This window comes from Aquarana catesbeiana, linkage group LG10 (genome assembly GCF_042186555.1).
Source record: "Aquarana catesbeiana isolate 2022-GZ linkage group LG10, ASM4218655v1, whole genome shotgun sequence".
In the NCBI taxonomy this organism is placed as follows: Eukaryota; Metazoa; Chordata; class Amphibia; order Anura; family Ranidae; genus Aquarana; species Aquarana catesbeiana.
The window spans coordinates 200,970,342-200,987,450 of NC_133333.1; the positions used below are offsets into that span (position 1 = coordinate 200,970,342).

Genomic DNA, 17,109 nt, shown 5'->3' on the forward strand with positions numbered 1-17,109 from the left:
TTATGTGCTTGATTTTATGTACCTGTTAAGAATGGGTGCAACAGAGACATCTGAAATCAATCATTTTTGAAGGGTGTCCACATACTTTTGGCCATATAGTGTATTTGGTTGACTTTTGTTACATCTATTGTCTTAATTAATATAGGCAAAAGCTGGAGAAAGGAAATGAAGAAGCCTGGGAATTTTTGTTGACTGAATTTTAGATTCTGAAAAATGATTCTAAATAAACATTAATCTTTATTTTTTGTTTTATCAAATCACCCTAGGTCTGAAATGACCATTCAGCAAAGCAGGCATGTACCTATAGGCAGCAGAGCTGAAAAAGCAGCCTTTTCTTGTATAGTTGTGGACACATTTTTTCCCACCATCAGTTATCTCATATAATGTTATGTACATATTACCTCAAAATTTAAAGTCAGATTAGGACTAGAAAAATAAGGAAATGCTCTGTGTGAGGTGATTCTATTAAAGGGGTGCAGATCGTTGCGTGACTAAGAGCTCCAGAGAACAAAATACATCTCTGAATAGGTCAGTAAGCATGCAAATGCAAATATTTATCAGTATGACTAAGTTTGAAGGGTAGCCTCTCACCTTCTATTCACTAACCTTCAATTGTTAAAGCAAGACTGACCATTGTGGGCATTTGCCCATTTAGCTTCCGTACCAACCCTACCTCTAAAGGTAACATTCTTCGTCTATGACTTCCTGATTGTCAACCAATACCATCTTCAGTGTTTCATTGTTTGATAAATAAGCCTTTTACAGGGATGAATTGTTTTTCTATGTGAGGCATTTTCAAATGTTATTAGTTTCTCTCCTTGAGCAAGAAGGACTATTGTGTCCCTAGGTCTAATTACTTTTCCAAGGGTGTTGCTATTTTATTACTTCTAAAACTGTATCAGTACAGAACTATCAAATAGTAAAATGATGTTTGAAAATTTCTGAGATGTCTTAGCACAATAAAAATTAATGATCTGAACATATACATCAATGTCTTTGAGGTAGTAAAAGGAAACAGATGCAACCAAGGAGAGCACATTAGAGTCAAGATAAAAAGAGAAAAAGGAAACATCTGGTGTTTAAACAAATAAACATTTTGAGTAGTTATTGCAGAATACCAATATCTGTTTGTGTGATTCATTAATGCATAGAACAAATTAAATATGAGTTTTATACATTGGGGTTGATAAACTACAAGGGCAGAAAGTAGCACCTGATGGGATGTCTGATGTTAAAACATCTACATTTTGTTGAATGAACCTTATACTATATTGTGTAAACCTCAGTGTGTGTGTTCTTAGGTGGGTATTGGGTCTTTTGGAAAGTCTAATAATATTGCCCTAGAGTTTAAAATAAAAAAGTGCCCCCCCCCCAAAAAAAAAAACCAAAAAAAAACAACTAATTAGAAACAGAAATTTCAACCACTTGCCTACTGGGCACTTAAACCCCCCTCCTACCCAGACCAATTTTCAGCTTTCGGTGCTCTCACAATTTGAATAACAATTACTCAGTCATCTAATACTGTACCCAAATGGATTTTTTGTCCTTTTTTTCATACAAATTGAGCTTTCTTTTGGTGGTATTTGATCACCTCTGGGTTTTTTATTTTTTGTGCTATAAATGAAAAAAGACTGAAAATTTAGGGAAAAAAAACGCATTTTTCTTAGTTCCTGTGATAAAATTTTGCAAATTATTAATTTTCCTTAATACATTTTGGCCACAATTTATACTGCTACATATCTTTGGTAAAAAATAACCTAAATTAGTGGATATTATGTGGTCTGTGTGAAAGTTAGAGAGTCTACAAGCTGTGGTGCAAATCATAAAAAATTGATCACACCCGATGTAATTTCTTGTGACCCGAACAAGCCAGGAAAGTACAAATACCCCCCAAATTACCCCTTTTTTGAAAGTAGACATTCCAAGGTACTTAGCAAGATGCATGGTGAGGTTTTTGATGTTGTCATTTTTTACCACAATTCTTTGCAAAATGAAGATTTTTTTCCCCCACAAAATTGTAATTGAAATAGGTTATTTCTCTCACATGGCATGTGTATACCACAAATGACGCCCCAAAATACATTCTGCTACTCCTCATAAGTATGGCGATACCACATGTGTGGGACGTTTTCACAGCCTAGCCACATAGAGAGGCCCAACATGCAGGGAGCACCATCAGGTGTTCTAGAAGCATAAATGACACATCTAACTTGTTGACTACCTATTACACTTTTGAAGGCCCTGGCCCACCAGGACAATGGAAACGCCCACAAAATGACCCCATTTTGGAAAGCTAACACCCCAACATATAATCTATGAGGCATAATGAGTCTTTTGAAAGTTAATTTTTTCCAGAAGTTTTTGGAAAATGTGGGAAAAAAATGAAACCGCATTTATTTTATGTAAAGTTGTCCATTTATAAGATATTTCCAACACATAGCATGTACATAGCAAAAATGACACCCCAAAATACATTCTGCTACTCCTCCTGAGTATGGCGATATCACATGTGTGAGACTTTTACACAGCCTGGCCACATGCAGAGGCCCAACATTGAAATAGCACCTTCAGGCATTCTAGGAGCATAAATTACACATCTCATTTCTCAACCACCTATTACATTTTGAAGGCCCTGGAGCACCAGGACAATGGAAACACCCACAAAATGACCCCATTTTGGAAAGCTAACACCCCAATGTATAATCTATGAGGCATAATGAATCTTTTGAACGGTTCATTTTTTCCAGAAGTTTTTGGAAAATGTAGAAAAATAATAAAACCACATTTTTTTTACGCAAAGTTTTCCATTTATAAGATATTTCCAACACATAGCATGTACATAACAAAAATGACTCCCCAAAATACATTCTGCTACTCCTCCTAAGTATGGCAATACCACATGTGTGAGACTTTTACATAGCCTCGCCACATACAGAGGCCGAACATGCAAGGAACACCGTCAGGTGTTCTAGGGACACATAGCATGCACATACCAACAATTACACCCCAAAATACATTCTGCTGAGCAAAGGGTAAACAAAAGATTAGCTGTGGTTTTAGTAGCGCAGTTGTCCACAGGAAGATAGCACTGGTCAAGGCAGCAGGCAGGGACTCGGTCAGCAAAAGCGAATGCAATTGTCCAGACAACAGGCAGGAATACTGTCCATAGTCAGTACAGGCAGGGATACTGTCCATATACAGTCCAGGGTCAGTGCAGGCAGAGATTGTCAACAGTGCCAAAATATTCGTACTGGTAACAGGCAGAAACATGGTCCATGTAGTGTGGTCAGTTCATGTGACAGGCAGAGGCATGATGGCATAGATCCTACAGGCAGCAGGCAGAAGTAGGGCCATGTTCAGGACAGAATGGGGACAGGGGTAGAAGCTTCTCCCACCCAAATCTCTTTGAAGCCTCCGAGTCTCCAGACCCTAATCTAGGAATGAGAAAACCAAAAAAATGGTTTTCTTCATCCAGAAAAACAATTCTGGCGCCCCTCACATATGTGCGACCCCTGTGTTATGAATCCCACTAATCCAGTGGCAGGGTACAATATCAGTCCAAGAGTCAGGCAAAAAGCATGGTCAAACAGTCCAGGGTCAGTTCCAGATCATTTAGCACGATCTGTGATTGGCAGTTTCCAAGGGACATGGCCAACACGCGTGCGGGGAAGGAGTAAACAGGAGGACGTCCAGGGACACCTTCCCAGCAATTAAACGCTGTGCTGTAGCCGTCTTTCGGCAATAGCACGGGCGCCTAGTGGTTAATGTACACGGGAAACAAAATTAAAAGTGTATACAAAAACCTGTGAAGGAAAACTGAGTAATTATAACAAAACTAAACCCATAAAATGTTTTGCTAAGGAAGAAAAACTCCTGGCCTACTATATATATAGTGCAATGATTTTAGTGATTGTCTTTGCAGATCCCTACCTGTTTTGTTCTAGGTACTGATAGACCATTGAGAAATCCTCAAATGTTTGAGTTCAATCTGATGTTATGCTTAACTTCAATCAAATGATTAAACCCAGAGTTATACAAAACAACCAGTATCTCTCTAGACAGCGGGTGCCTAACCTGCTGTCCAAGACATTTACTATGGAGTCTTCTGTGGATTTCAGGGATTTCTCAGACCAGTGAAGAAAAAAAAATATTCTTGTAGAAATTTAAAAGTTTGATCTATTTCTTTTACACTGACCCACTTTCTATGTACTGCCAGTTCATTTTTGCTTGGTATGTTTTATTTCCTTTGATCTTTTTTTCATGGATATTGCTAAGAGAAATTTCAAATGTGGCACAAGTGAATTTAAAAGGGCTGTACATAGCACACATAGGGAAGCATCCATGTTTAAAGGGGCTGTAATAACAGTGATCTCTAGCAGCCCCATGTAATCTCTCTGGTCTATGATTGTTCTCCTGAAACATGTCTTCAGTCTCAAACTAACCCTATAGCATGTTCACAATGTTGTCAATCTCTAACCATCTCTTATAGCATGTCTTAACATTTCCTGTTGCATGTTTGTCATCCCCAACTGCTTTCTTTAGCATTACAATCACTGGATGCTATGTGTGGCCAGTGCATTACCCAAGATTTATTTGAACAAGAAACTAAAAAGCCAAATGGATACTCACAGACAATGGAAGTGACAAGCATAATAAGTCCATTCTTTGACCAGTGTGGCATCGAGTGACCTGACTTATACATAGCTGTGCCATCAACTGATGCATTTCAGAGACGCACCCCTTCCTCAGAGCTGTGGCCGACTGGTGTTCTCCTTTTCCCCTCTTAATAAATGTAAAGGCACCCCAAAGCTCCACCTCCATATAGTAGGACACAAAACAACCCATACAAAATTGACTTTACTTATGTGACAGATGGCGTGAAATTAGTGTTTCTGGGTCTGGAACTAATGATCAATGTGGAACTGGCTGTGAGAAATTCCTACCTGCATGCTCCCAGCCACCATTATCTTAGATGGATTAGGAACATGCCCTTTGGGCAGTTTTGTCAGCTTAAAAGAACTGTACACGACTACAAGATTATGATGAGCAAAGAATGATCTTAAAGAAAAAGGTTCTGGAGAAAGGGTACGGAAATTCTGTAGTAGAGGAAGCATATGAAAAATACAGAGCCGGGTACATTGGTGACACTAGTGAAATTCCAGTTAGCCAGCGTAAACTTAGGAGCTCATACCAAAGAAATGACATCACATTTTGTACTCGGTACAATCACAAGGCATTTCATATTAAGCAGATTCTGCAGAAATATTTGGGCATACTTCATCCGGATCCCCATTTGACAAAGGCTTTTTCAGAGTACCCTGATGTGATTTTTCAAACCCAAAGACTTACGCAGCCATATAGCCCCCAGTTGGGTCTGAGCTGTTAAAAATAACTTGGCCAGAGAGGTAACTACTGGTGCAGAGTTCCATGGAGGTCATGGGGAGCAATGGCACCACATATTGCATCAGACAGTTTATCAATTGTGGTTCTCAATATGTTAGTATACTGTATTGCCTCATTTGTCCCTGTGGTCACCTTTACATTGGTCGAACCTCGTACACTTTGCAAGTTAGATTTGGCAAACACAAAAGAAACATCATACATGGGTATGATAAACACTCTGTCCCTTGTCACTTTTGAGAGAAGCATGGAAAGAATCCTATGGTTTTGAAGGTTTTTAGATTTGAGAGCATCACAGGGGATGTCGATACTGGAAGGTGGTACTGTAAGTTATGTAGGAGAGAAACCTTCTGGATCCACCACCTTGGCACATTGGCCCCTAAAAGTCTCAATGAGAGACTGAACATCAATACCTTGATGTAGTGGTGCTCTTGAGGTAGCTACTCTTTCAAATTGTATTATGAATGGACTGCACAATCATTAGATTTACATTTTATATATTTATCTCTTTAATCATGTATTTACTATTCCCCTTTGCAATTTACAGTGCCTTGCAAAAATATTCACCCCCCTTGGCATTTTTCGTGTTTTGCTGCCTCACAACCTGGAGTTAACATGGATTGTTTGAGGATTTGCATCATTTAATTTACAGAACATACCCACAACTTTGAAGATTTTTTTTTTATTATTATGAACCAAACAACAAATAGGACAAAATAACAGAAAAAGTCAATGTGCATAACTATTCACCCCCTAAAGTCAATACTTTGTAGAGCTACCTTTTGTGGCTATCACAGCTCCAATTCACTTTGGATAAGTCTCTATGAGCTTGTCATATCTTACCACTGGGATTTTTGCCCATTCCCCCTTGCATTCCTCCTTGCAAAACAGCTACAGCTCCTTCAAGTTGGATGGTTTGCGCTTGTGAACAGCAATCTTTAAGTCTGACCCCAGATTTTCTATTGGATTGAGGTCTGGGCTTTGACTAGGCCATTCCAACACATTTACATGTTTCCCCTTAAACCACTCAAGTGTTGCTTTAGCAGTGTGTTTGAGGTCATTGTCCTGCTGGAAGGTGAACCTCCGTCCTAGCCTCAAATCACACACAGAGTGGTACAGGTTTTGCCCAAGAATATCCCTGTATTTAGCACCATCTTTCCCTCAACTCTGACCAGTTTCCCAGTCCTGACTGCTGAAAAACATCCTCCTGGGATGATGCTGCCACCACCATGTTTCACTGTGGGGATGGTGTTCTTTGGGTGATGTGATGTGCTAGGTTTGCGCCAGACATAGCATTTTCTTTGATGGCTAATTTTAGTCTCATCAGACCAGAGCACCTTCCTCCATACATTTTGGAAGTCTCCCACATACCTTTTTGCAAACTCAAAACGTGACATTTTGTTTTTTGCTGAAAATAATGGCTTTCTTCTGGCCACTCTACCATAAAGCCCAACTCTATGGAGCATGCGGCTTATTGTCGTCCTATGTACAGATACTCCAGTCTCTGCTGTGGAACCTGTGCAGCTCCTCCAGGGTTACCTTAGGTCTCTGTGCTGCCTCTCTGATTAATGCCCTCCTTGCCTGGTCCGTGAGTTTTGTTGTGCGGCTGTCTCTTGGCAGGTTTGCTGTTGTGCCATGTTCTTTCCATTTGGTTATGATAGATTTGATGGTGCTCCTAGGGATCATCAAAGATTTTGATTTTTCTTATAACCTAAACCTGACTTGTACCTCTCAACAACATTGTCCCTTACTTGTTTGGATAGATCCTTGGTCTTCATGGCAGTGTTTAGTTAGTGTTGCCTCTTGCTTAGGTGTTGCAGCCTCTGGTGCCTTCCAAAAAGGTTTGTATATGTAATGACAGATCATGTGACACTTAGATTGCACACAGGTGGACATCAATTCATTATGTGACTTCTAAAGGTAATTGGTTGCACCAGAGCTTTTTATGGGCTTCATAACAAAGGGGGTGAATAATACGCACATGTCGATTACTTACTTACTCATTTCTGAAAAAAATTGTTTTATGTATATATATTTCTAATTTTACTTCACCAACTTAGAATATATTTTGTTCTGATCCATCACATATAATTCAGATTAAAAAAAACATTGAACTAAAGGCTGTAATGTAACAAAATAGGTAAAAAGCCAAGGGGGGGGGTGAATACTTTTGCAAGGCACCGTATTAATATTATTATAACTATTTTGGTCATATTACATATGATTTACATTGTTATATAATATACAGTAGTTGCTCCAATATACTGTACATTTTTGGGACGGTTATCCAAATGCTGTTCTATATTATCTTATTTGGGCACTTTTGGTAATTCATTAGTTGTAAGCCCTTTTGGTCTCATTTCACCACTCTAGGTTTTTATATGTATATATACATTTTTTAGCACAATTAACTCTTTCTGTATCATGTTGATCTTGGGAGTCCCCTTACTTTTTTTAAGATATAGCTTTCTTAAAATGTTTTTTTAATAGGTACAGTATTTTGCATTTGTATTATATTTATGTTTATACCCATACATTTGAGTGATTATATATAATTTATGTAGCCTAAGTCCTACCCACCACTGGTAATTTGGGGCTTCTACAACCTATGGTTCCAGAGATATGTGCTCCTTGCGCAGCCTGTCAGAAACGAAATACAGAGCAGCCACTTTAAATACAAGCTGACACACTCTGTTTGCAGCAGACTGAGAGGTTGAGCTCACAGTGCCTCTCACTTCTTGTCAGAGGCACTGAATTTAATGAACAGCTTGGAGCCTTGGACCAATGGTAAAGTCATAGGCGTGCGCAGCCTATTGCATTACTGTGTGCACCTCAAACCAAAGCTCAAACACACGTGCGTCTATATAAATAAATAAATATAGTGTAAAAAAAAAAAAATATATATATATATATATTACATATACAATTAAAACTATATGAACCCTGGCTTGTCAGCAAGCATATATATATATATATATATATATATATATATATATATATATATATATTTACATACTTTTTTGCTAACAAGCCAGGGTTCATATAGTTTTAATTGTATATGTAATATATATATATATTTATTTTTACACAATATATATAGATATAATATATATATATTTTTTTGTGTAAAAATAAATATATAAGTTCAGGTTAATATTCAAATCCTATTTAATGTACAGTTGTGCTTGGCAGCATCTGCCGACTGAGTAATTCACCCCAAGAAAGTATGAATATGCAATTATCAGCCACATTTTCCAGATAATGACTTACTAATCCTCGAGACAGGGGGGGTCAATATTTATTCCCTGCAGAAGATGTGATGGTATTTACACAGGATATGTACTTATACCCTCTAATCAGGCCCTTGTAAGGCTATTACTACAATAGGATGCCATTAAGTTAACACAGCTGTACTATGGGTAGGTTACCCATGACATATCCTGGACTTCAGGTACAGAACATTGCACAGTGACTGGGAACCAAAGAGCATGTTGGCTTATATTCATGTGATGAGAAGAACATCCCTGAACATGGGAACAGTGATACACACTTCTTACTAGCTGTTCAATACAACAAATGAAAGAATTCAGAGGATAGATGAAAAGCACTACACCCCCTCTCTCCCTGCCTGCTGCAGAGCCGCGCACACACACACTGCTAAAGTCTGTGCCCCCAACTCCCCCCTTACCAGTGACATTTCCTGAGTCCCGGTGCATCCCCCTCACCTCCATGTTGTTGCGTTGTCGGCACTGCAGGGTGGAATCTGGGAGGCGGGGCACTCTGAGGAGAAGCAGGGAGGAAAAAGCTACCTCCTCCTCCTCTGCCTGGGACGGTCCTGGCAAATACTTTTCTCGGACAAAGGGCAGTGGTGAACTGGAAGCCCCGCAGTGGCAGCGGGCAGGTCTTGTTTAAAAACAGTGGGGTTAATCCAGCCCAATGCTACCTCTATAGTTGTGGCTATAGCATCCCTGACAGCAGGCGGCGGAGTGATATTCAGCTGTCAGGGATGCAGTAGCCGGAACTATAGAAGTAGCATCGGAAAATGCGTCCACTGGCCTGCTCACTCTGCGTTCAGTGTCTGCACCCACAGGAGTTATACAGCCAAATAGAAAACAGTCCCACTCGCATCGTCGCAGCGCTCCCGTTGTCCATCAGCAGAGGTGCCAGAATGGAGATCCTGCCAGCAAAACAGCCCTGGGGTGTGCCTGGGCATTAGGGTGTGCCTGGGCATTAGGGTGTGCCCAGGCACACCCCGTACGCACGCCTATGGGTAAAGTACTATTGGTCCCAGCTATCCAATAAAAATGCTGTAGTGGAGGCACGCCTCTCAATGCAGTGTCATAGAAGGGGCATGTTTGTAAAAGACAAGGCTCCCTTCCAGCCCAGTCCTCTTAACTACAAGGAAAAAACATGTGTTTATGGGTATAAGATTTACCCACAATCCCATGTTTTTCTCACACGGTTAAGAGGGAAAAACTGATTCTGTTAAAAAGGTACTATTATATTAAAGCTAAATCATATATTTATATGCTATATGTTATAACATAATAATTTATTATTTATCTATTTACTGTGAAATTACTGGTGGAAGTTATAACTTCAAACTTCAGTAATTTGTCCGTTAAGCCACCTGCTTGAGTACAGATTTTGAAAATATAGTTTTATAGCATAGTTTTATAGCATAGTTTGCAACCAGATAAATCTATCCAAAAGTGTTACACACACAAATGGGACCTTCAATATCATGGGATCTTACAGCTGTACCTCAAGTAATGTTGTGTACCTCATCCAATGCAAAAGGTGCAGCAAAGGATCTTATGTTGGTGAAACAGGACAGAAGTTGCAAGCGAGGATGAATTTGCACAGACATACCATCAAAGAACATAAAGAAGACAGTTTATGCACACCTGTGGGACATCATTTCTCACAATCGGACCACACTATAGAAGACATCAATGTCTTAGTTCTTAAAGGGAATTTCAGAACTATCCAGGAAAGGAAAACGTTTGAACTAAGAATGATACTTCTTTTTGACATGAAGAATAATGGCCTGAATTTAGATATTGGTTTCCTTACACATTATGCTAAAGTTTTACGACCGCTCTGTGACCAGCATCCCCCCCTGCATTCCCTCCCTAGCTCTCCCTCTGTCTTATCTCACTAACTCTGCTGCTATCTTTATTACCATTGATTTGTATGTGTTTGGTTTTCTTTTTTTTTTTCTTCTTTAATATTCTGCTTAAAAATGTGTGAATCAGTACTGCTTGGACCTTCAAGAAGGGGACATACCCCGAAAGCTTGTCCTGAAAAATTGTATGTTAGTGCAAATAAAAAAAGTATCACGGACAGTACTCAATTTTCTCTGTCACAATTGCACTAATACGGCTACAATCAAATCAAGTATGGTTTCTTATACAAATAAATCTTGAGTAATGCACTAGGCGTTTGTGTCCTCATGTGTGTGTGCTTCTTTATAGTTCCATTTTGGATTTCTCCATCTGAGGAATGCTGCATAGTTGAAGTATTGCACTGGGAGGAGCATAGACTCCACAGAGTTACATAACTTGATCTGGTGACTGTCCTTTGAGCCCTGGAGTGGTTGTTTGTTTGTTCAAATGTCAGGGGCAGTACTTGAGGCCCCCAATATCAAGTAGATTGACCACCACTGCTCTAGACATGTAGAAATCTGCGTGAAGTATCTGAACAAAGATAAAACTCCCATTGGAATATTGAGGTTGCCACACTCTGTTCAACAAAAAATTAATTAGTGCATTCTTGTCACTTTCTGCAGAATGCTAAGAGAGAGGCTCTGCATGGTAGAATCACAAGATCAGTCTGAGTACAGTAATAAAAGAACACCCATAGGCCTAGAACAGAAAATTACATTTTTGGGGGAGTTTGTAATTGCATACAGAATATGATGGTTTAGAAAATAGTTTGTGTACCAATTATGTATGTTCGATTTCTTTTCCTAAATTGACGTTATTTTTTTTTAGTATTCTATAATCTATTAATGAGTGGCTACTAAAGTGGCAAACAATCATATTTTGAGCTGAAATGTAACAAGCTTTTGTATATGTTTTACATTTTGCATCTAGGCAGATGTAATAATAAGTTGCTTCAGTGTTTTTCAATAAACAATGTTATAAAAGATTTTCTATGCTGATAACATTAATTTTAATTCTGTCTTTTTCTCCTGACCTGGTAGGTGTCTACTTTGTAGTTTGCATGGCACTCCTGGTGATTAGCTTGACTGAGACAATATTGATTGTTCGATTAGTACATAAGCAAGATCTCCAACCTCATGTTCCTGAGTGGGTGAAAAGGTTGGTACTGGAAAAGATTACATTTTTATTATGCATTCGGGACAAGAAGAAATATAGTGTCTCTCGAATCCACAGTCCTAATATGTCCCTACAAATGGAGAATAGCAGCACAGGTAAAATATCTTACAGTTTTTAAAGTTTATCATACTTTGGCTGATTGGTTTGTTCAACACTTTTACTTCTAGGCTTCTGGCTGTCTTTTCTGCAGCTGATCGCTGTCCAAGGTAACAACCACTCTGACCGATGTGAAGGGATAACTGGCCATTTCATGGTGGTTTTGTACATACTTTCTTTGTCATACTCAAACTAAAAATATAATTTTTTAAATATATATTATATTATCTATTTTTAGTTTAGTCATTGTACCACTCATGATTTAGCCAGAGGCACAGCAGCCTATTTCCACCCACCTCCTTACAGCCTACAAAGACAGTCTGCTGGATAAGAGGACACCACCCCTGCACCAGTTTCTCTCTTTTGATCATTGCTGCCACCAATATAGCTCTGCCCATGATACCTTGAGAGTATTCCCTCCATAGCCCATGGAGTACAAGCACTATCACTTTGAGGGTGAGTGCTCCAACAAAAGTTTAAGGGTCCCACCGTCATCAGACTTGTTTGTTACTCCACTGACCAGCTGATTAGACTGGGCCTGTACACAGTAGTTAGGCTGCCTTGCTATTATTACTCTTATTGACACTGCCACTTGCATTGCCTTACATTGCCAGGGTATTTATCTATGTTACTGCTGATGTTTTTGTGTTAACATTGTTCCCTTTTGTTCATCTAGTGCAGCTGGGGGGATGAACAGTATATGTTTGGTCAAGACTGCCATCAGGAGGGCCAGCCCATACACATGTAGGGGGCCCGGGCATCCAGAGGGGCCTGGATTGGGGATGTCTCTTTGCAGGATTGGGCTGTCTCTTTGCTATATGGGGATGTCTCTTTCCTGAATATATGGGGATGTCACTGCTAGATTGGGCCATCTCTTTGCTGGATGGGGATGTCTCTTTGCTGAATATATGGGAATGTATCTTTGCTATATGGGGATGTCTCTTTGCTGAATATAGGGGGATGTCACTGCTAGATTGGGCCATCTCTTTGCTGTATGGGGATGTCTCTTTGCTGAATATATGGGAATGTATCTTTGCTGGATGGGGATGTCTCTTTGCTAAATATATGGGAATGTCTCTTTGCTGGATTGGAATGCCTCTTTACTGGATATATGGGGATCTCTCTTTGCTGGATATATGGGTATGCCTCTTTACTGAATATATGGAGATGTCTCTTTGCTGGATTGGGATGCCTCCTTCCTGGATATATGGGGAAGTCTCTTTGCTGGATTGGATTCATTTTTGTATACTAAATTTTAAGAGTGTTAAAATAAAAGTGGGTGCATTGGAGGACTCGGTGGGATGGCCAGTGGGTGGAATCTGTGGGATGGCCAGTGGGCAGGCCCTGGGGGATGTTGGTGGTAGGGCAGGCCCAGGGGGGGGGCTAGAAATGTGTAAAGAGCCCTAACATTTCTTATGGTTGCCCTGTGCTTTGTATTTGTAATTTTCCCAGTATTTGACATTTGTGACCTTGTCACTGTTGAAACTGTTCAACTAACACTTCCCTTATAGAGCTTTTTTCTGTTTAACCACTTCCCTACCCGCCTATAGACATATGACGTCCACAGATGGGATCTCCAATCCTGGGTGGACGTCATATGACGGCCTCGGGTTCCCGCCCACCTAGGGGGCGCGTGCGCACGCCCGCCGCGTTGCTCGGGACCCGGTGCGTGTGCCCGGTGGCCGCGATGTCCGCCGGGCACCCGCGATTGCCCGTTAACCGGGCCGGACCTTGGATCTCTGTGTGTAAACACAGAGATCCACGTCCTGTCAGCTCAGAGGAGAGCGATCTGTGTTCCCAAAACGGAGGAACACTGATCGGTCTCCTCCCCTTGTGCGTCCCCTCCCCCTACAGTTAGAAGCATTCCCTAGGAAACACATTTAACCCCTCCCCGCCCCCTAGTGGTTAACCCCTTCACTGCCTGTCACATTTACACAGTAATCAATGCAATTTTATAGCATTGATCGCTGTATAAATGTGAATGGTCCCAAAAATGTTTCAAAAGTGTCCGCCATAATGTCGCAGTCACGAAAGAAAAATTGCAATCGCCGCTATTACTAGTAAGAAAAAAAAAAATTTTTTTTTTTAAAAATGCCATAAATCTATCCCGTATTTTATAGACGCTATAACTTTTGCGCAAACCAATCAATATACGCTTATTGCGATTTCTTTTTACCAAAAATATGTAGAAGAATATGTATCAGCCGAAACTGAGGAAAAAATTTGTTTTTTTTTTAAAAATTGGGATATTTATTATAGCAAAAACTAAAAAATATTGTGTTTTTTTCAAAATTGTCGCTCTTCTTTTGTTTATAGTGCAAAAAATAAAAACTGCAGAGGTGATCAAATACCACCAAAAGAAAGCTCTATTTGTGGGGGAAAAAAGGACGTCAATTTTGTTTGGGTACAACGTCGCACGACCGCACAATTGTCGTTTAAAGTGCGACAGCGCTGAAAACTAAAAATTGGTCTGGGAAGGAAGGGGGTGAAAATGCCCGATATTGAACCGGTTAAATAAAGCCCATTTACCAATACCGGCATGTCTGTGAGTTGTCAAGTCCAGTTAAGGGTTGGTCATCACTTGGAGGGGCAGCAAAAACCAAACTTTTCCATAACCTCATATGGGGATAGTGCTACACTTACACTACACTTACGTATATACTCGAGTATAAGCAGACTCTTTCAGCACATTTTTTATGCTAAAAAAGCCCCCTTCGGCTTATACTCGAGTGAGGGTCTCCCGCTGTGTCATGCAGTCTTAACTATGCGGCAGCCATCCACTGTAACAAAGCCCCGCCTCCTCTTCGTCCTTGATAGACAGAACACTGAACACTGATACAACGCTGGTAAACGGAATCAGTGTTCAGTCTATCACAGACAAGGAGGAAGCGGGGCTTTGTTACAGTGGACGACCGCCAAACAGTTAAGACTGCATGACACAGCAGGAGACACCCGCTGTTTTGGTTATCAAAGGTACAGGTGGGCACAGTGAGGCTGCAAATGGGCACAGTGAGGCTGCAGATGGGCACAGTGAGGCTGCAAATGGGCACAGTGAGGCTGCAGATGGGCACAGTGAGGCTGCAGATGGGCACAGTGAGGCTGCAGATGGGCATTGTTTACCCAGTAGCTGCTGCATTTCCCACCCTAGGCTTATACTCGAGTCAATAAGTTTTCCCAGTTTTTTGTGGTAAAATTAAGTGCCTCGGCTTATATTTGGGTCTGCTTATACTCGAGTATATACGGTATATCTGTTCTAATAAAATTGAGGATTTTGTATTAACTCAGTATAAGAAAACTTAATTTCTTTCCTTATTTTTAGTTGTTATGAAACTAATGACTATGGAAGTAAAATCTTACACTAATGCACATTGTGTCTTACAGCTAAGCTGGCCCATTGCAACTCAGAAAACACTAAAGAATATGACAGATCGATAGGAGCCATTCTACCTACACAGGAAAGCTCTATAGTAGTGGATAACATCCTCCATGAAATTGCATCTATCCGTCAGTATTTGGAAAAGAGAGATGAATACCGTGATATAGCAAGGGAGTGGCTACAGGTCGGCTATGTCCTTGATGTTCTACTTTTCCGCATTTATCTGGTGGCAGTGCTGGCATACACAGTTACCTTGGCAACTATGTGGTCCTACTGGCAGCAGGCCTAAAACCTAATTTGAAGGGAGTATGCTGCAAAGCCTTAGTCAGCATGAATTATATATGTTAATAAATTTAAAGAGACCCCATCATTAACAGGCATTAACTGGAAGTTTTCCTTTTTTTAATATAGTGCAGCCCAACCTCTAAGGGATTGGTGTCTGTGCTGTTATGTAGTCTTATTTTTTTTCTGCCAGAGCAGAACTGTCAGCCGAGTGTCAAGCTGCAAGATCCCATGAAGGCTGATGTGTCACCTGCCTAAGCTCAGGGCTGACCTTCGTACTCTGTGTCCTTGTTGATTAAAATGTTCTAGTTCTGACTTAACAAGGGGACCTCTGCAGAGAGGACAATGTTTCTACACAGAGCAGGGTCCTTTTCTGCAGCATATGGGCAGGGGATAGACTTTTCTACTCAGGCTGTGGCTGCTTTCTAAAGAACACAAAATATAAGACCTAGTACGCCTTTTGTTTTGATGTGCCTGGAAAGTATTTAACTGATTTAAACCAAAGGTTTCATTGGACTTTATGTATAAATCTTGTTATACACTTTTATGTATGAACTAGCTGTACATAAGTATTTATATAGTAATATGGTTAACTAAGATTCATTTTACGTTACATAAATATATTAGCTCTATTACACAATTGGGGTGATCTCCTAAACCTGGAGCACTGAGAATCTGGTGCAGCTGTTCATGGTAGCCAGTCAGCTTCTAACTTCAGCTTGTTCAATTAAGCTTTGACAATAAAACCTGGAAGCTAATTGGTTTCCTTTAAGAGCTGCACCAGATTTTGCTTGCTCCAGTTTTAGTAAATCTCCCCCATTGCATATTATATGAGAGATTTTTCTGTTCTATCAAGGTACCATTAAGTTTTGTGCACACAGCTATCCTCCCATGCCATATCTCTCCGTCCCATGTTTGTCAAAACTGTGTAAAGAAAAGGCTGTCTGAAAAGGCAAGAATTTAGAAGAACTGAGAAGTGCAGCAAAGAACATGCAGCAAATATAATATTTCATTATATTGCCTTACTCTATTGTCTATTATCTATTTTCTTTATCTCATCCGTGTATTTTCCTCCTTTTACTAAATTATGATTGGAGAAGGAAAGAGCAGAATTTGTACATGTTATCTTACGTTTATGACTGTGTTATGTGTGACCATTTTAGCCACATTTTATTGTAGGTTTTCTTGAAATAATTGAGTTTGCCAGTTGAATTCATAGAATTCATACATCCAAAAATGTTTGTTCTTTCAGAAGCTTTATTTAAAATATACAGATACAACAATGTGTATTATTATACAGGATTTATTATACAGGATTTATATAGCGCCAACAGTTTGCACAGCGCTTTACATGGTAAAGGGAGACAATACACCAACAATACAATTCAAAATCTAAAAGGGAGGGGCTGGTGAAACAAATGGTACAGACTGTGAGGGGAGTGGAAGATTCGGTTGTTAGCTGGAGACAGCATAGGCCTCCCTGAAGAAATGAGTTTTCTGGGATTGCCTCAAAGTGGACAGAGTAGGAGATAACTGGGCAGATTGGGTTGGTGATTGGGTTGGGAGGAGGAGACAAGGTAGCTATAGAACAAAAGGTCTTCGGAGGAACGG

The 17,109-nt window shown here is 40.0% G+C and overlaps 1 protein-coding gene across 2 annotated transcripts in view; it reads left to right on the forward strand.

The window, feature by feature from the left end:
* Positions 1-15,716, forward strand: part of LOC141111096 (5-hydroxytryptamine receptor 3A-like) — a 38,648-nt gene extending 22,932 nt beyond the window's left edge. The window contains exons 7-9 of one of the 2 annotated variants that reach the window (XM_073603104.1): positions 11,609-11,854; positions 12,565-12,597; positions 15,246-15,716. In XM_073603104.1, coding sequence (XP_073459205.1) covers positions 11,609-11,854; positions 12,565-12,597; positions 15,246-15,505 — 539 coding nt within the window. In that variant the 3' untranslated portion in view covers positions 15,506-15,716. Of the gene's footprint in view, positions 1-11,608; positions 11,855-12,564; positions 12,598-15,221 lie in introns of both variants that reach the window. The other variant, XM_073603103.1, reaches the window with a different exon arrangement.
* Positions 15,717-17,109: the final 1,393 nt, after the last annotated feature.